The 20869-nt window shown below is 40.6% G+C and overlaps 1 protein-coding gene across 1 annotated transcript; it reads left to right on the top strand.

The window, feature by feature from the left end:
- The first annotated feature begins 1720 nt into the window (after positions 1-1720).
- On the top strand, positions 1721-12555 carry LOC128237774 (transient receptor potential cation channel subfamily V member 3-like). The gene is made up of 4 exons (XM_052953363.1): positions 1721-2094; positions 6517-6601; positions 10454-10643; positions 10778-12555. Exons 1-4 carry the CDS (start codon positions 1788-1790, stop codon positions 12269-12271), a joined length of 2076 nt encoding a protein of 691 aa, XP_052809323.1. The 5' UTR covers positions 1721-1787; the 3' UTR covers positions 12272-12555.
- Positions 12556-20869: the final 8314 nt, after the last annotated feature.

Below are 20869 nucleotides of genomic sequence, written 5' to 3'. Positions count from 1 at the left end.
GTTCTCTTTATATATAGGAATTATTCGACTATGGGGTTGAACATATACATCTTACAGAGGGATAATATTAAGCGAATGTTCTCTTTGGAAGCATGCATTGACGAAAGATCTGTGGTTCTCTTTGGGAGCATATATTGACGAAAGATCTGTGGTTCTCTTTGGGAGCATGTATTGACCAAAGATCTGTGGTTCTCTACGGAAGCATGTATTGACAAAAGATCGGTGGATCTCTACGGGAGAATGTATTGACGAAAGATCTGTGGTTCTCTATGGGAGCATGAATTGACGAAAGATCTGTGGTTCTCTGAGGAAGCATATATTGACGAAAGATGTGTAGTTCTCTACGGGAGCATGTATTGACGAAAGATATGAGGTTCTCTTTGGGAGCATTTATTGACGAACGATCTGTGGTTCTCTGTGGGAGCATATTGACGAAAGATCTGTGGTTCTCTTTGGGAGCATGTATTGACCAAAGATCTGTAGTTCTCTACGGGAGCATTAATTGACGAAAGATCTGTGGTTCTCTTTGGCAGCATATATTGACGAAAGATCTGTAGTTCTCTACGGGAGCATGAATTGACGAAAGATCTGTGGTCCTCTTTTGGAGCATGTATTGACGAACGATCTGTACTTCTCTACAGGAGCATGAATTGACAAAAGATCTGTGGTTCTCACTGGAGCTTATATTGACGAAAGACCTGAGGTTCTCTTTGGGAGCATGTATTGACGAAAGATATGAGGTTCTCTTTGGGAACAGGGAGCATATATTGACGAAATATCTGTGGTTCTCTTTCGGAGCATGTATTGACGAAAGATATGAGGTTCTCTTTGGGAACAGGGAGCATATATTGACGAAATATCTGTGGTTCTCTTTCGGAGCATGTATTGACGAAAGATATGAGGTTCTCTTTGGGAACAGGGAGCATATATTGACGAAATATCTGTGGTTCTCTTTCGGAGCATGTATTGACGAAAGATATGAGGTTCTCTTTGGGAGCATGTATTGACGAAAGATATGTGGTTCTCTTTGGAAACATATATTGACGAAAGATCTGTGGTTCTCTTTGGGAGCATATATTGACGAAAGATCTGTGGTTCTCTTTGGGAGCATATATTGACGAAATATATGAGGTTCTCTTTGGAAGCATATATTGACCAAAGATCTGTGGTTCTGTTTGGGAGTATGTATTGACGAAAGATCTGTGGTTCTCTGTGGGAGCATATATTGACGAAAGATCTGTGGTTCTCATTGGGAGCATTTATTGACGAACGATCTGTGGTTCTCTGTGGGAGCATATTGACGAAAGATCTGTGGTTCTCTTTGGGAGCATGTATTGACCAAAGATTTGTGGTTCTCTTTGGGAGCATGTATTGACGAAAGATATGAGGTTCTCTTTGGGAGCATGTATTGACGAAAGATCTGTGGTTCTCTTTGGGAGCATATATTGACGAACGATCTGTGGTTCTCTATGGGAGAATGTATTGACAAAAGATCTGTGGCAAATAAATAAATGGAAATGTTGAAAAATAAATTTTATTACAAATATAATGTTTTTTTTTTTTAAAGTTTTAGAGTTAAAATTGTTGCATTTTGATCATTTAAAAGGAATAACTTATATTTTGTTATGGAAAGCATGATGCCCCTTTAATTTAAGTCGTCTGCTTTGACATGCTATCGACTGTAATGAATCGTCTTGCAATTTTGTCAATATTCAGAAACGGCGCGTCGCAGTCCAAGCATTAATAAATACGACTTTGAGACGTGGAGACAAACAGATACCTTGGTTATGGAGATGGAGAAAAACGAACATAAATCAGAAAGTGGGGAAGGTAACACCATGTTCCATTGGCCAGTTTGTAGAGGTGATATGGAGGAAGTGAACGAACCTAAATCAGATAGTAGGGAAGGTAACACAGAGTTCCATTGGGCAGTTTGTAAAGGTGATAAGAAGCTAGTGATGGAAATGCTTAACCGATACAATAAAGAGGAAATAACAAAAGATTTAACTACCTACGCTACTGGACGTAAATTTGCACAGACTGTTATGCTCGGTGAACTACCGCTCTTCACATCGGCCTTGTCCTTCAACAGAGGTTTACTGTTTTTCTCATTTGCTTCTCGATGAAATATTATGTTTTACTGCTGCTATTTGAACCCTCATATATTTAATTTCCATGTTTGTTTTATATAATGTACGCATATAGCTCGCACTAAAAGCTTATAAAACAAGTAGCTCGCATGTAGCTCAAAAAGTTTGTACAATACGCAAATAGCTCTCCCATATTGCTTATAGCTCGTATGTTACGCAAATAGCTCACACGAAACGAAAAAAACGAGCACGTTACGTAAATAGCTCGCTAAGAACGCATATTAGGCAAATCGCTGGCATTTTACTCATGAAGTACGCTATAAGCGCATAAAGAGCACACATTACGCAAAAAAGCACACACGTAGTGCCAACAGCTCGCACCTAATGCATATATCTGACAGGTAGTGCCAACAGCTCGCACCTAATGCATACATCTGACAGGTAGTGCCAACAGGTCGCACATAATGCATATAGCTCACACGTAATATATAAGGCTATCATATTGCGCATATAGGCCATACGTCGCGCATATAGCTCTCACGTCGTGTATATAGGCCACGCGTCGCGCATAAAGCTCTCACGTCGTGCATATAGGCCACACGTCGCGCATATAGCTCTCACGTCGTGCATATAGGCCACACGTCGCGCATATAGCTCTCACGTCGTGCATATAGGCCACACGTCGCGCATATAGCTCTCACGTCGTGCATATAGGCCACACGTAGCGCATATAGCTCTCATGTAGCGCAAAAAGCTCTCACGTCGTGCATATAGGCCACCCATCGCGCATATAGCTCTCACGTCGTGCATATAGGCCACACGTCGCGCATATAGCTCTCACGTCGTGCATATAGGCCACACGTAGCGCATATAGCTCTCATGTAGCGCAAAAAGCTCTCACGTCGTGCATATAGGCCACACATCGCGCATATAGCTCTCACGTCGTGCATATAGGCCACACGTCGCGCATATAGCTCTCATGTAGTGCATATAGGCCACAAGTCGCGCATATATCTCTCACGTCGTGCAGATAGGCCACACGTAGCGCATATAGCTCTCATGTAGCGCAAAAAGCTCTCACGTCGTGCATATAGGCCACAAGTCGCGCATATATCTCTCACGTCGTGCAGATAGGCCACACGTAGTGCATATAGCTCTCATGTAGCGCAAAAAGCTCTCACGTCGTGCATATAGGCCACACATCGTGCATATAGCTCTCACGTCGTGCATATAGGCCACACGTAGCGCATATAGCTCTCATGTAGCGCAAAAAGCTCTCACGTCGTGCATATAGGCCACACATCGCGCATATAGCTCTCACGTCGTGCATATAGGCCACACGTCGCGCATATAGCTCTCACGTCGTGCATATAGGCCACACGTAGCGCATATAGCTCTCATGTAGCGCAAAAAGCTCTCACGTCGTGCATATAGGCCACACATCGCGCATATAGCTCTCACGTCGTGCATATAGGCCACACGTCGCGCATATAGCTCTCATGTAGTGCATATAGGCCACAAGTCGCGCATATATCTCTCACGTCGTGCAGATAGGCCACACGTAGCGCATATAGCTCTCATGTAGCGCAAAAAGCTCTCACGTCGTGCATATAGGCCACACGTCGCGCATATATCTCTCACGTCGTGCAGATAGGCCACACGTAGTGCATATAGCTCTCATGTAGCGCAAAAAGCTCTCACGTCGTGCATATAGGCCACACATCGTGCATATAGCTCTCACGTCGTGCATATAGGCCACACGTAGCGCATATAGCTCTCATGTAGCGCAAAAAGCTCTCACGTCGTGCATATAGGCCACACATCGCGCATATAGCTCTCACGTCGTGCATATAGGCCACACGTCGCGCATATAGCTCTCACGTCGTGCATATAGGCCACACGTAGCGCATATAGCTCTCATGTAGCGCAAAAAGCTCTCACGTCGTGCATATAGGCCACACATCGCGCATATAGCTCTCACGTCGTGCATATAGGCCACACGTCGCGCATATAGCTCTCATGTAGTGCATATAGGCCACAAGTCGCGCATATATCTCTCACGTCGTGCAGATAGGCCACACGTAGCGCATATAGCTCTCATGTAGCGCAAAAAGCTCTCACGTCGTGCATATAGGCCACACGTCGCGCATATAGCTCTCACGTCGTGCATATAGGCCACACGTAGCGCATAAAGCTCTCATGTAGCGCAAAAAGCTCTCACGTCGTGCATATAGGCCACACATCGCGCATATAGCTCTCACGTCGTGCATATAGGCCACACGTCGCGCATATAGCTCTCACGTCGTGCATATAGGCCACACGTAGCGCATATAGCTCTCATGTAGCGCAAAAAGCTCTCACGTCGTGCATATAGGCCACACATCGCGCATATAGCTCTCACGTCGTGCATATAGGCCACACGTCGCGCATATAGCTCTCATGTAGTGCATATAGGCCACAAGTCGCGCATATATCTCTCACGTCGTGCAGATAGGCCACACGTAGCGCATATAGCTCTCATGTAGCGCAAAAAGCTCTCACGTCGTGCATATAGGCCACACGTCGCGCATATATCTCTCACGTCGTGCAGATAGGCCACACGTAGTGCATATAGCTCTCATGTAGCGCAAAAAGCTCTCACGTCGTGCATATAGGCCACACATCGTGCATATAGCTCTCACGTCGTGCATATAGGCCACACGTAGCGCATATAGCTCTCATGTCGTGCAAATAGGCCACACGTCGCGCATAAAGCTCTCACGTCGTGCATATAGGCCACACGTAGCGCATATAGCTTTCTCGTCGCGCATATAGGCCACACGTAGCGCATATAGCTCTCATGTCGTGCAAATAGGCCACACGTCGCGCATAAAGCTCTCACGTCGTGCATATAGGCCACACGTAGCGCATATAGCTTTCTCGTCGCGCATATAGGCCACACGTCGCGCATATAGCTCTCATGTCGTGCATATAGGCCACACGTCGCGCATAAAGCTCTCACGTCGTGCATATAGGCCACACGTAGCGCATAAAGCTCTCTTGTCGCGCATATAGGCCACACGTAGCGCATATAGCTCTCATGTCGTGCATATAGGCCACACGTCGCGCATATAGCTCTCACGTCGCGCATATAGGCCACACATCGCGCATATAGCTCTCATGTCGCGCATATAGGCCACACATCGCGCATATAGCTCTCACGTCGTGCATGTAGGCCACACGTCGCGCATATTGCTCTCACGTCGTGCATATAGGCCACACGTCGCGCATATAGCTCTAACGTCGTGCATATGGCCACGAGTCGCGCATATAGCTCTCACGTCGTGCATACGGGCCACACGTCGCGCATATAGCTCACACGTAACGTTACTAGCTTATACGTAGTGCATATATTCACGCGCAAATTTCTCTCACGTAGCGCATATGGCTCACACGTAGCGCATATAGCTCACACGTAAGGTTACTAGGTAACACGTAGCGCATATGGCTCACACATAGCGCATATAGCTCACATGTAACGCATATAGCTCACACGTAACGCATATAGCTCACACGTTACTCATTTAGATTACACGTAACGTATATAGCTCACGCATAGCGCATATAGCTCACATGAAACGCATACAGCTCACACGTAACGCACATAGCTCACACGTTACTCATTTAGCTTACACGTAACGCATATAGCTCACACATAGCGCATATAGCTCACATGTAACGCGTATAGCTCACACGTAACGCATATAGCTCACACGTTACTCATTTACTTTACACGTAACGTATATAGCTCACACATAGCGCATATAGCTCACATGAAACGCATATAGCTCACACGTAACTCGTATAGCTTACACCGAACGCATATAGCTCATACCTAACGCAGATAGTTCTTAAGTCATGTATATAACTCACACGTGACACAAATCCCTCCTATGTAACGCATATAGCTCACACGTGCACAAAGGTCTTGCAATGCATATCTCTAGCTGAGTGATTGTTAAAGCTTTAAACTTCATGCAAGCTTTATTTTGTGCCTTTGTAAAGAAGTATAGTTGGAATTATAAGGACATTCATACAATGTTAATTACTTGTTAGTCATAATCAGATAAGAATTTATTTGAGCGATTACTAAGTATTAAATATTTCTGATGTACCGCCAATGATGAATGGTTGGAGAAATGTGAGGTTAGGTACCTAATATTTGGTTTAAACCCCTAGAAATGAACTCTCAATATTCGTTATTAAATATGTTGTTATGCATATGGTAACTGTCATTATTGTATTGTTGTGCGTTCGTGATTGGTGTCTCAACATTGTGCCTGTTTACAAGGTGTTTGATATGTTTTGGTTGCTTGGTCTGCCCATGTACTTTAAAATATATTATCTTATAGTTTGATTAAAATGTCTTTTTGTGTGCATTTTACAGATATGTTGGATATACTGCTGAACGCAGGAGCTAATTTATACGCAACAAATACAAAAGGCGACAATATATGTCATGCACTTATACAGTAGGTATTATTGCAAGTACATGTATACGGTTTGTAGAACTGCCTGTATACGGTTTGTAGAACTGCTTGTATACGGTTTGTAGAACTGCTTGTATACGGTTTGTAGAACTGCTTGTATACGGTTTGTAGAACTGCCTGTATACGGTTTGTAGAACTGCCTGTATACGGTTTGTAGAACTGCTTGTATACGGTTTGTAGAACTGCTTGTATACGGATGTAGCTCTGCAGATAAACAGTAGGTGGTACTGCAAGAATACGGTAGGTAGCACTACATGTGTACGGTATGTGACACTGCATGAATACGTTAGGTGACACTGCATGTATACTTTAGGTGACACTGCAGGTATACGGTATGTGACACTTCATTGTAGGTATACAGTAGGTGGTCTTACACGTATAAAGAATGTGACACTTTGGATATACGTGAGTTAAAGGAATAAAATATGGTACGTGAGGCATTGTATGTTACACTGGATGTGTACGGCATGTACACGTACGTTATATGGCACTGGAGGTTTATGGTGGCTGACAATGCAGGTACATGTATTCGGTAGATATACTGTTGCTGGAATGACAGCTTTATGGTAGGTGGTACTGCACACATACAGTTAATGGCACTGGAAGTTTAAAGAGGTTGGCAGTGTAGGTATACGGTAGATTAACCAGAAGGTGACACTGGAGCACACTACAGGTATACAGTAGGTTGTACTTCATGAATACCGTAGAAGGCACTGCGTATATACGATAGGTGTCACTGCAGGTATACAGTAGGTAACACTGCAGGATTACGGTAGTTAAAACAGAAAGTATACAGTGTGTGACATCGCAGATATACAGTAGGCGGTACTGCAAGAAGAGAGTAGGTGACACTACAGGTATACGGTAGGTGGTACTGCAGGTATACGGTAGGTGGTACTGCAGGTATACGGTAGGTGGTGCTGCAGGTATACGGTAGGTGGTACTGCAGGTATACGGTAGGTCGTACTGCAGGTATACGGTAGGTCGTACTGCAGGTATACGGTAGGTGGTACTGCAGGTATACGGTAGGTGGTACTGCAGGTATACGGTTTGTCGTACTGCAGGTATACGGTAGGTGGTACTGCAGGTATACGGTAGGTCGTACTGCAGGTATACGGTAGGTGGTACTGCAGGTATACGGTAGGTCGTACTGCAGGTATACGGTAGGTGGTACTGCAGGTATACGGTAGGTGGTACTGCAGGTATACGGTAGGTCGTACTGCAGGTATACGGTAGGTGGTACTGCAGGTATACGGTAGGTGGTACTGCAGGTATACGGTAGGTCGTACTGCAGGTATACGGTAGGTCGTACTGCAGGTATACGGTAGGTGGTACTGCAGGTATACGGTTTGTCGTACTGCAGGTATACGGTAGGTGGTACTACATGTATACGGTAGGTGGTACTGCAGGTATACGGTAGGTCGTACTGCATGTATACGGTAGGTGGTACTGCAGGTATACGGTAGGTGGTACTGCAGGGATACGGTAGGTGGTAATGCAGGTATACGGTAGGTGGTACTGCAGGTATACGGTAGGTCGTACTGGTAGGTGGTACTGCAGGTATGCGGTAGTTGGTACTACAGGTATACGGTAGGTCGTACTGCAGGTATACGGTAGGTCGTACTGCAGGTATACGGTAAGTGGTACTGCAGGTATACGGTAGGTGGCACTGCAGGTATACGGTAGGTCGTACTGGTAGGTGGTACTGCAGGTATGCGGTAGTTGGTACTACAGGTATACTTTAGGTGACACTGCAGGTATACGGTATGTGACACTTCATTGTAGGTATACAGTAGGTGGTCTTACACGTATAAAGAATGTGACACTTTGGATATACGTGAGTTAAAGGAATAAAATATGGTACGTGAGGCATTGTATGTTACACTGGATGTGTACGGCATGTACACGTACGTTATATGGCACTGGAGGTTTATGGTGGCTGACAATGCAGGTACATGTATTCGGTAGATATACTGTTGCTGGAATGACAGCTTTATGGTAGGTGGTACTGCACACATACAGTTAATGGCACTGGAAGTTTAAAGAGGTTGGCAGTGTAGGTATACGGTAGATTAACCAGAAGGTGACACTGGAGCACACTACAGGTATACAGTAGGTTGTACTTCATGAATACCGTAGAAGGCACTGCGTATATACGATAGGTGTCACTGCAGGTATACAGTAGGTAACACTGCAGGATTACGGTAGTTAAAACAGAAAGTATACAGTGTGTGACATCGCAGATATACAGTAGGCGGTACTGCAAGAAGAGAGTAGGTGACACTACAGGTATACGGTAGGTGGTACTGCAGGTATACGGTAGGTGGTACTGCAGGTATACGGTAGGTGGTGCTGCAGGTATACGGTAGGTGGTACTGCAGGTATACGGTAGGTCGTACTGCAGGTATACGGTAGGTCGTACTGCAGGTATACGGTAGGTGGTACTGCAGGTATACGGTAGGTGGTACTGCAGGTATACGGTTTGTCGTACTGCAGGTATACGGTAGGTGGTACTGCAGGTATACGGTAGGTCGTACTGCAGGTATACGGTAGGTGGTACTGCAGGTATACGGTAGGTCGTACTGCAGGTATACGGTAGGTGGTACTGCAGGTATACGGTAGGTGGTACTGCAGGTATACGGTAGGTCGTACTGCAGGTATACGGTAGGTGGTACTGCAGGTATACGGTAGGTGGTACTGCAGGTATACGGTAGGTCGTACTGCAGGTATACGGTAGGTCGTACTGCAGGTATACGGTAGGTGGTACTGCAGGTATACGGTAGGTCGTACTGCAGGTATACGGTAGGTGGTACTACATGTATACGGTAGGTGGTACTGCAGGTATACGGTAGGTCGTACTGCATGTATACGGTAGGTGGTACTGCAGGTATACGGTAGGTGGTACTGCAGGGATACGGTAGGTGGTAATGCAGGTATACGGTAGGTGGTACTGCAGGTATACGGTAGGTCGTACTGGTAGGTGGTACTGCAGGTATGCGGTAGTTGGTACTACAGGTATACGGTAGGTCGTACTGCAGGTATACGGTAGGTCGTACTGCAGGTATACGGTAAGTGGTACTGCAGGTATACGGTAGGTGGCACTGCAGGTATACGGTAGGTCGTACTGGTAGGTGGTACTGCAGGTATGCGGTAGTTGGTACTACAGGTATACGGTAGGTGGTACTGCAGGTATACGGTAAGTGGTACTGCAGGTATACGGTAAGTGGTACTGCAGGTATACGGTAGGTGGCACTGCAGGTATACGGTAGGTGGTACTGCAGGTATACGGTAGGTGGTACTGCAGGTATACGGTAGGTGGTACTGCAGGTATACGGTAGGTCGTACTGCAGGTATACGGTAGGTCGTACTGCAGGTAGACGGTATGTGTTACTGCAGGTATACGGTAGGTGGTACCGCAGGTATACGGTAGGTGGTACTGCAGGTATACGGTAGGTGGTGCTGCAGGTATACGGTAGGTGGTGCTGCAGGTATACGGTAGGTGGTACTGCAGGTATACGGTAGGTGGTGCTGCAGGTATACGGTAGGTGGTACTACAGGTGTACGATAATTGACACTGCAGAAATACGGGTATCGAGCAGGGAAATCATCAACACGCAAGATTTGGAAACCACCAGGTCATCAGAAAGGCAATCTAGTATTCGACGTTGTCAATATATCGATGGTTATTAAAATGCAGCAGTGACTGAACAAAATCATGTGAACTAATGAAAAGTAAAAGGATCATGAAATTAAAATGATGCAACAAACCTTTCAAATAATATATTTACTAGAATGACAACGTTTGGTGCTGATAGCAAAATCCTTTTATTTCAGGTACGCTGGTATGTACCCAGATAAGGAATCTGATGTGATTGATATGCTTGATTATATCAGCAATGAAAAAGAAGATGAAACTTGCGATATCCCGCTGTGCAAAATGAAAAATGAAAAACAGTTCACTCCCCTTGAGCTTTCCATTCAATATGGACTTAGCAAATCATTCCTAGCGATATACAACACAAAGGTGAGTGATATATAAAACAATACATTGATATGAAACCATTTTTAAACAATGTCTGCTCCACCGTTGAAATGTGCAGTTTGTTAGCGTGTTGCGCACGAAAACTAACACACTGCTATTTCTTTTTTCCATTTTAGCATTACAAAAAACAGATCGATGCTTGTCTTATTGACATTAAAAGGTACGACATAACTGTCCTAGAACCCATTGTTCAGGACGATCCTTTTTGCAAATCCCGGGTCTGTTTTCATGATGGAAGAACGATTGACACTGAAAAGGCTGAGCAAAACAATGCACAGAGGAAAAGCAAAGATAATACCACCAATGAACAAAATACCACAGCAGACAGGGAAAAAGACCAAGTGGCTTCTCAGTCTATCCTGTACCTACTGTTCGACATCCCTCCTTCCGATGCGCTGTCGTTTTTGTTGGCACCGATGGTTAAGCGCCTAATAAAGCTAAAGTGGGAATATTACAAATGGTTTATCTGGCTGTGGTGCTTTCTTCATTTCATATTTGTTTGTTTCTTAACATGGTATGCAACCTCAAGGGCGGTCCAACAAAGCAACACTTTTACTGGTACGTTTGATGTATCAGTTTCTCCTACGTACATGAGGCGGGTATTTGAGGACAAGATGTTGACAGGTTTTGCAGTTTTTAGCCTTATATGGGGAATGGTGTTTTTGATTCCAGAAGTAGCTAAATGGATAAAACTTGGTTGTCCTTGTTGCCGACAGACGTTCGAATGGAACAAAATTATCAAGTTAAATCCGTACAGTAACGTATCACTTAGATTGTTGCTCTCCCTGTTTTCTCTCAGCCTGATTCTTGATTTCTGGTTAACCCTAATAAACCACTACGGGTCGAGTTTTCAGTATGATAACTTCTGCTTGTATGTATCTGTGATAATTGGTTGGCTGTTTCTCATCTTCCTTATGAGAGCATTCAAGTACTTCAGCTTTTTTGGAGTTATTCTGCATAAAGTCATGTTGGGCGATGTTATCCGATTTGTAGTCATTTTCACATTGAATGTGTTTGGTTTCGGCACTGCGATGTTTATGGCCCTTCAAGGCTCCGGTGCTATTGACGACGAAAACTACAGCACCTATAGACGCACGTTATTATCGATGGTTAAACTCATTGGTGGTTTAGGAGACGTTCCAAACTTTTATGAAACTAGGTATCCAGAAATATGCATTGTTATCTTTTTCGTCTATGAAATCATGACAGTTGTTGTCATATTGAACGCCCTTATAGCATTGATGAGTGCAACTTGCACAGAACTAGTAGGAAATGTTAGAAACGACCATCCACATGATCGTTATTGGCAGCTTGATCTTTTGGCACTCATCCTCTATCTTGAGGGCTTCTTTCCCGAATGTCTCACCAGAAGGGTAGGAGAGGAAATAGATGGTAAAAGAATTCTCACTATTAGATCGTTGGTAAGCCGTTTTGAACATGAACTGGACAGAGATAACAAAAATAAAAAGGAAGACAGGAAACCGGAAGATAAAAAACTTGGTACAGAGAAAGTCCATCCTGTCAAAGCAAACAGCAGACCCAATACAGATAATCGTAGAATAGATGTTTATCATATAAAACGTTGTGATCGTTGCCTTTATGAGTCATGAGGGCAGTAGTGATGCCCTATTCAGAACGAACGCTCCATAACTCCGCTTCATTGGTTGTATTTAGAATTTGAATACACTTTTGAAGTATGCCATGTCATAGATTTGTATCTTGAGTGATCATTTTGTATGCTCGTGCATGTATTGTATCTTGCGTTATCATTTTGTATGCTCGTGCAAGTATGGTATCTTGCGTTATCATTGTGTATGCTCGTGCATGTATTGAATCTTGCGTTATCATTTTGTATGCTCGTGCAAGTATGGTATCTTGCGTTATCATTGTGTATGCTCGTGCATGTATTGAATCTTGCGTTATCATTTTGTATGCTCGTGCAAGTATGGTATCTTGCGTTATCATGTTGTATGCTTGTGCAAGTATGGTATCTTTAGTTATCATTGTGTATGCTCGTGCATGTATTGTATCTTGAGTTATCATTGTGTATGCTCGTGCATGTATTGAATCTTGCGTTATCATTGTGTATGCTCGTCCATGTATTGTATCTTGAGTTATCATTGTGTATTGTTGCTCTCCCTGTTTTCTCTCAGCCTGATTGTTGATTTCTGGTTAACCCCAATAAACAACTACGGGTCGAGTTTTCAGTATGATAACTTCTGCTTGTATGTTTCTGTGATAATTGGTTGGCTGTTTCTCATCTTCCTTATGAGAGCATTCAAGTACTTCAGCTTTTTTGGTGTTATTCTGCATAAAGTCATGTTGGGCGATGTTATCCGATTTGTAGTCATTTTCACATTGAATGTGTTTGGATTCGGCACTGCGATGTTTATGGCCCTTCAAGGCTCCGGTGTATCTTGAGTTATCATTGTGTATTCTCGTGAATGTATTGTATCTTAAGTTATAATTGTGTATGCTCGTGCATGTATTGTATCTTGAGTTATCATTGTGTATACTCGTGTATGTATTGTATCTTGAGTTATAAGTGTATGTTTTCGTTCATACATTGTATCTTGAGTTATCATTGTGTATTCTCGTGCATTTGTTGTATCTTTAGTAATTTATGCCGTACATGTATTGAATCTTGAGTTATCAGTGTGTGTTCTCGTGAATGTATTGAATCTTGAGTTATCAGTGTGTGTTCTCATGAATGTATTGAATCTTGAGTTATCAGTGTGTGTTCTCGTGAATGTATTGAATCTTGAGTTATCAGTGTATGTTCTCGTGAATGTATTGAATCTTGAGTTATCAGTGTGTGTTCTCGTGAATGTATTGAATCTTGAGTTATCAGTGTATGTTCTCGTGAATGTATTGAATCTTGAGTTATCAGTGTGTGTTCTCGTGAATGTATTGAATCTTGAGTTATCAGTGTGTGTTCTCATGAATGTATTGAATCTTGAGTTATCAGTGTATGTTCTCGTGAATGTATTGAATCTTGAGTTATCAGTGTGTGTTCTCGTGAATGTATTGAATCTTGAGTTATCAGTGTATGTTCTCGTGAATGTATTGAATCTTGAGTTATCAGTGTATGTTCTCGTGAATGTATTGAATCTTGAGTTATCAGTGTGTGTTCTCGTGAATGTATTGAATCTTGAGTTATCAGTGTGTGTTTTCGTGAATGTATTGAATCTTGAGTTATCAGTGTGTGTTCTCGTGAATGTATTGAATCTTGAGTTATCAGTGTGTATTCTCGTTCATATATTGTATCTTGAGTTATCAGTGTGTATACTCGTGCATGTATTGTATCTTGAGTTATCAGTGTGTATTCTCGTTCATATATTGTATCTTGAGTTATCAGTGTGTATACTCGTGCATGTATTGTATCTTAAGTTATCAGTGTGTGTTCTCGTTCATATATTGTATCTTGAGTTATCATTGTGTATTATCGTGCATCTATTGTATCTTAAGTAACCATTCTGATTCTCATGCATCTGTTGTATCTTGAATTATCATTGTGTATTATCGTGCATATATTGTATTTTTAGTTATCATTGTGTATTCCAGTGTATGTATTTTATCTTGAGTAATCATTGTGTATCCTCATGCATATATTGTATTTTGAGTTATCATTTTGTATTCCAGTGCATGTATTGTATCTTGAGTAATCATTATGCCTTCTCATGAATGTATTGTATCTTGAGTAATCATTGTGTATTTTCGTGCATTTATCGTATCTTGAGTAATCATTTTGTATTCTCTTGAATATTTTGTTTTTTTGAGTTATCATTGTGTAGTCTCGTAATGATCTCGGTGTGTGGTCTGTGGTTATATCCACTGCACTACTGGGTACATGTCAGGGTACGTGGTCAGTTATCATATCAACTGTACTACTGGGCACATATCTGGGTACGTGGTCAGTGGTTATATCCACTGCACTACTGGGTACATGTCAGGGTACGTGGTCAGTTATCATATCAACTGTACTACTGGGCACATATCTGGGTACGTGGTCAGTGGTTATATCCACTGCACTACTGGGTACATGTCAGGGTACGTGGTCAGTTATCATATCAACTGTACTACTGGGCACATATCTGGGTACGTGGTCTGTGGTTATATCCACTGCACTACTGGGCACATGTCAGGGTACGTGGTCAGTGATCATATCAACTGTACTACTGGGCACATATCTGGGTACGTGGTCTGTGGTTATATCCACTGAACTACTGGGCGCATATCTGGGTACGTGGTCAGTTGTCATATCGACTGTACTGCTGGGCACATATCTGGGTATATGGTCAGTGATCATATCCACTGCAAAACATTTGGTTTTTAAAGCATGTCAATAAATTTCCAAACTCGTGGAATTTGTCAACATATCTGGGTATATGGTCAGTGATCATATCCACTGCAAAACATTTGGTTTTTAAAGCATGTCAATAAATTTCCAAACTCGTGGAATTTGTCAACATTTCTTTTTTTGTTCTCGGCAAACGGCGTACTTTTGTAGAAAGCCATCATTTTTGCAAATAGTTTTCGTTATCAGATAGATAAGTATTTTTAAAAAGGCCTTGATAGTTGAATCTGCTTGCTGTTAGTGTCAATCTTTCAAGATTATATTAAAGTGCCTTACTGATAACCAGGCCTTCGTTCATAAGTATAAATTTGCTGATATGCAATACTGATAACCAGTTTTTCTCCTGGCCATGATATTGCAAAATGATTTGCAATTCTAATGCACCTGATATGTAATAATACAATATTAGTAAAAAACATCTAAATGGTTGCCCAATCTCCTAGCGCAGCGACAGATCAAACTCTATGGGATTTCCTGTATCATTTACTAGTTTTTAAAACGTTAGTTTATTAACCGAAAACACATTATTGAATAACCTTTTTCAAAAGTTCGTTTTAAGAATTTACTTCTTTCCAAATCCCTCTAAAACCAACGGACAGGTGACAGCAAATCAGTCCAATTGGTTAATGTTTATTAAGGGCTGTTACACCGAAACACACACGCGCGCGCGCACACACACATACTCGCACGCACGCACGCAGTCATCAATACGATTATTTTAGAGGAACTGGCTCCAAAGGGCAATCGCAAAGTTACAACTGATTGCAATCAACTGCTAGTTCGGGACCTTTGGTGAAAATACGCATGTTACAACCCCTCCGCGAATCTGTTTCAATAATGTAGAAATGATAAGTCAGCTGAAATAATTCATATTAATGGCTTGTATTAAACTTAGGACACGTTTAATCCCTCATGTTATATGTTTTATGTGTTTATATACATGTACTGTATATTTCTACATGGGTAAGAATACAAATCTAAATACAAATACCTCACAATCGATCAAAACAAAATCTGCACATACTGATCTCGAATAATGATTGGATGGCGTTCCGAGTTCACCGCTCATTTTATCTGGTCATCAATTATGAAACAAATGACAAACATTTGACAATATCAATAGTGCAGATATTATAACGTTATCAGACAGTAGATACGTACGGAAGCCCGGGCTGTTCATGGATAAGCTTTAATATCATCATCCTACCATAAATACTTTAACCGCAAATATTGTAATTTGTTAAAGCTTTTAGTGTGTGTTATCGTTATCTTATTAAACATTCAATCATGTTTGAAGTCTTTGGGATAGACAAACGTTGGATAAATTGAAACATTCCAAAGTGATAGATCTTAAAATCTACGTGCAAGAATTGATTTTATCAGATATTAAACGTATCAAAAAAATTCAAAATGATGGCAGAAAAAAAATCATACAAAAACAGAAAAGACAATACATAGTACAGTTGAGGCAATCAAAGAGGTATTTATACTGGATAAACTAGCCGTGAACGGTCAAGACGAAAAGGAAAATATAAACAAGCTATTACAAGAGATAGACCTGTCTATTGATACATTAAATGAAAAGAAAACTAAATTAAAAGGAAAAAACAATATTCTTTATATTACCGTTGAGAATTACGTTCCGAAGAAGATGATTAAAAAATACCCGAAATTGATTTCCCTTCCGCGTGAGGAAGAAGATTGCGAAGGCCACACCGCCTTTCATCTGGCAGTCTGCAAAAATAACCAAGATCTTGCCAAATCGTTGCTTGACGGGTTTGGGGAGGATGAGAAGAAGAAATTATTCAAAGAACGCGCAACAGGGAGAAACTTTAGGGAAACTGTGATGCTCGGAGAATTGCCTATGTTCACTGCTGCCTTGTCGTTTAACAAAGGTAACAAGAAAAAAAGTTGATGCATAGCATCAAGTCGGCGCAATGAAATTAGAAGAAAAACGTACATGCAGATAACCAAAAATGGTTATTATTTTAATGATAATATTTTGTTTTATGTTGGGTGTTTATATGCTCGAAGGACATTATGGTAAATTATATTGTTACAATAGTTTAAGCCCGGAATTATAGATATTCTGTTTTTTTCCCAAAGCTAATCCTCCGGTTTAAACTAAATTATAACAAAAATATACATTCGTTTCTTCGGATGAAATAGAGTCAATGGTCTAATACATAGATATCAATAGCATGAAATTCACCTTTTATTTGTACCGGCATGTTATGTGAATTCCTTGCTTTATATTATGTATAAGTTTTTGTAACACATTTCACTCATATGAGTATATAGAACGGGGATAAAAATACTATACATCAAAGGGGAATTATCTGGAGTTCATTCTTTTGAATGACTTTTTCAAAACAAACAATTAAGCGCAAGGTTAATTTTTCAAAATTCGGCATTTTGCTGTCACCAAGGGAGATGACTGCGTAGGAGGTTTACAAACATAAACGATATTTTAATAGTACCGTGTAACCTTCATCTATTTGATATCAATCGGAATACCTTGGCCTATATCTATCTCGGAGATGGCCGAGTTGTTATGATTGAGTTGGTATTTAAAATCAAAATTTTCATAATGATAAGCAGGGCTATTATAATTTAAGGTTTCATTATCAATTAAAGTGTAAAGTTTTATAAAACAAACTAAACTTCATATTTTATCATGCAACGTGGAAACTATTGAAAGCATTGTTCTGCAATTTTTGAACTAGTCCCTAAGTTGAAATATTTCTAAAGTAATATCAATAATAATAATAGTAATACCACTAAAAATAACACTCGAAAGAATAATGCATGTATTGATAAATTAAAAGAAACTATTTTAAAAAGGACCAAGATGGATTTCTTTATCAGTAGCATGTGGTCACAACACCAAATCAATAGACACAAATGTTTGCTTTGTAAAAGTCATATTTCATTCTACTCAATCATGATCTGTACAGCCCTACTGCGTTCCTTAGATGAACGTATATCCTTTCAATTGCATTCATAATCCGATTAACGCAACATCTTCGGAATACCTCTGTAATGAAACGACGTCTGTGATTGGTCAAATGACGTGTCTATGTAAATAACGTCATTCGAACTAACGCGTGTACAGTACGTCCACATGGCTTATTATCAGCGTCGAGGTTGAATTGTCCCATAGAACATTTGCCATTTAAGATGCACTCTTACTCCCAGATAAGATTTACCACAATCAATAAAATTGTTTTAATATTCCAAAAAGGATGAATAAATGTCAAAAACCAAATATGGACACAAAAACAATGGTTCTTATGAATGATAAAGAGTTGAATTTGAAAGAATATGAGAATAAAACACGGTATTTGTACCTTATGAGACTTTAGTAGACCACAGTAAATATTTTAGCATTCACCAATTATTTAATATTGTTGCGCTTTCTGCTATTAAATACACTGTTACAATCTTGTTATCAGTAATTAATATTTTCAATTAATGCATTTTTCAGTAAGTGAGTAAAGGTTAATCAGTCAAATTGATGTTTGTATACATGTGTATGAATTGATTTTGAATACAAATGAAACTTTAAAGCTGCACTCTCACAGATTGAGCGTTTTGACAACTTTTTTATTTTTTGTGTTGGAACGAGCCAATTTGTGCGAAAATCCATGGAAACCGACTGCTGACAAAAAATAAGATCGCAGATTTTTATATTTAAGTTCGAAAATTGATGTTTTATGCATTTTTCTTAAACCGTTAGTAACTGTTTAAGCCATAAAACATTAATTTTCGAACGGAAATATGAACATCTGCGATCTGATATTTTGTCAGCAGTCTAATATCATTGGTTTGTAGATATTTACGCAAAAAATGCTCTTTCCAAGACAAAAAATAAAATAGTTGTAAAAATGGTAAATCTGTGTGAGTGCAGCTTTAAGGAGCAGAAATATAAACATTGAATATGTTAGAATTGCTGTTCATCGGTACATGGGACTGAACAGTTCACTGCCAATATGTATCCACACACCGAGGAACCAAGCTGCTGAAACACAACACATTTGTTTTAAATGTTGGATCTCGATACCTGGTCATCCGGGGCAAAAACGTGGTCACTTCGTCAATTCATAGACAAACTTTGATTCTACTATAGAGGCCAAATGTTTGATCTGATCTTGTTGAAACTGATCAATATATAAAGCGTTTAATATTGGATCTCATAGAGGTATCTGTGATAAAATACATGTTTCTCTGTGTGTGAAAACATATTGTTGAATATAACGCTTTACACATTCGAATGTTGATGAAACTGAGAAGAAGGATGATTTGTCTCGACCAAACCTATATGTATCTCAGTGTCTGTTTAGGATTAGTGGTGTTGTGTAAACTCACTAAAACATAGATCGTATAACTTGCCTTTAACAATATGATGATGTAATTTAGAAAGCCGAATCATGCATATGTAAAACTGCAATCCTACAGTCGACACTCGCAATCGTAAAATGAACATTTGCAGTCCAACAAGTTCAGAATTACAAGGATAGACGATTTCGCCTATACCTTATATGGTAAATGTCACCGAAAGAAACGAAGGTGAATGGGCGGAGCTAACGAATTGGATTTTCTTTCGTTTATTTCCGTCGAATCAAGCAAGGGAGATAACATCTTCGCCTACTTACTGTAAATTCCCGGTTGTAAGTCCGAGTACTCTCTCTTTATTTCACAATAAAAACTAAAATTAACTTCATTTTTTATTTTATTTTGACGATCAATGTTCCTAAATGGGTTATAAATCACCATATTATTTAGTCAATTGCAGTTGGGGGTATCTGAGCTGGGCTCACGGACCCAGATTTATACTGCCCCTGTCAGTTTTTTTTACTTATATACCCAAGCAAGCAAAAATTGTTCATTTATTTTATTTACAAGTGGACCATGGGCGGGTCGTTCAGTGTGTGTGTGTGGCGGTAGGGCCTGTGTCCCCCCTCCCCAGTTGGCCCGCAAGTAAACTTAAAGGTTAATTTTTTGTCAATATTTCTCAGAAAAAAGTACTTAATTACGCCATAATGCACCAATTCTGACTAAAAATGTTTAAAATATTCTAGGGGGAGTACCCCTAAACCCCACTTCCCACATTTTAAACATATTAATGTCATGATCACTCGAGGGATCATGTCCAAAAAGTTGTGCCCCTAAGTAACGCCCCTCTAACGCAAGTCCCTGTTCAAAACCTGCTCCAGCAAACCCACGAAACTTTTGATGGACATCATAATGATATCCACCTTGTTTTGTCTGATGTTATACATTTACTATCTTAATAAGCATGTATGGTGTAAACGTGTAATTTCTATACATCATTGAAACAAAATATCCATGTGGATGGAAGAACAGCCCTCCAACCCACTTGTGTCCCCCAGTTATGAATTACGGGATCTGCCACTGTGAACCATAACAATCAAGTGGGGGATTTCAAGAACATGAAAAAATAGATATCGTGAGTCTTAGATTAGAAAAACAAACGCGCGATTTTTCCCCTCCAAAAGGGCTAGGGCCGCTTCACCTAAATGTGTGAAGCCCTGCCTGTTGAGTGTGGGTGGGGTATAAAAGGTAGCAGCAAGTAATAATTGTTTATTAGCAATAAATTGACTTCATCATTAAGATACTTTATTAATTACTTATAAATTAATATTCGTTACAGTATAATGTACGAGTTATATGAAGTTGTAATCTAAGTGTATTTTATCCATACAGTACCAGCTACCAGGTAATAAACCTCTGGGGCTATCTTAGTGAATAATTTCAACTTAATGAAAAATTAGATTTTTTTCTTCGTAAATTTTAAATTATCTAATATTACTTGCAATCTTAAACATTG

The sequence above is a fragment of the Mya arenaria genome, chromosome 1 (assembly GCF_026914265.1).
Source record: "Mya arenaria isolate MELC-2E11 chromosome 1, ASM2691426v1".
NCBI classification, from domain to species: domain Eukaryota; kingdom Metazoa; phylum Mollusca; class Bivalvia; order Myida; family Myidae; genus Mya; species Mya arenaria.
The sequence above is the reverse complement of the archived record's forward strand: the minus strand, read 5'-3'. Positions and strand labels throughout refer to the sequence as shown.

Excerpts from the sequence above, each read along its gene's own strand:
- LOC128237774 (XM_052953363.1), top strand. The coding sequence starts at position 1,788 with ATGGAGATGGAGAAAAACGAACATAAATCAGAAAGTGGGGAAGGTAAC. Across the intron at positions 2,095-6,516 it reads GGCCTTGTCCTTCAACAGAG|ATATGTTGGATATACTGCTG; the intron begins GTTTACTGTTTT and ends TGCATTTTACAG. Across the intron at positions 10,644-10,777 it reads TAGCGATATACAACACAAAG|CATTACAAAAAACAGATCGA; the intron begins GTGAGTGATATA and ends TTTCCATTTTAG.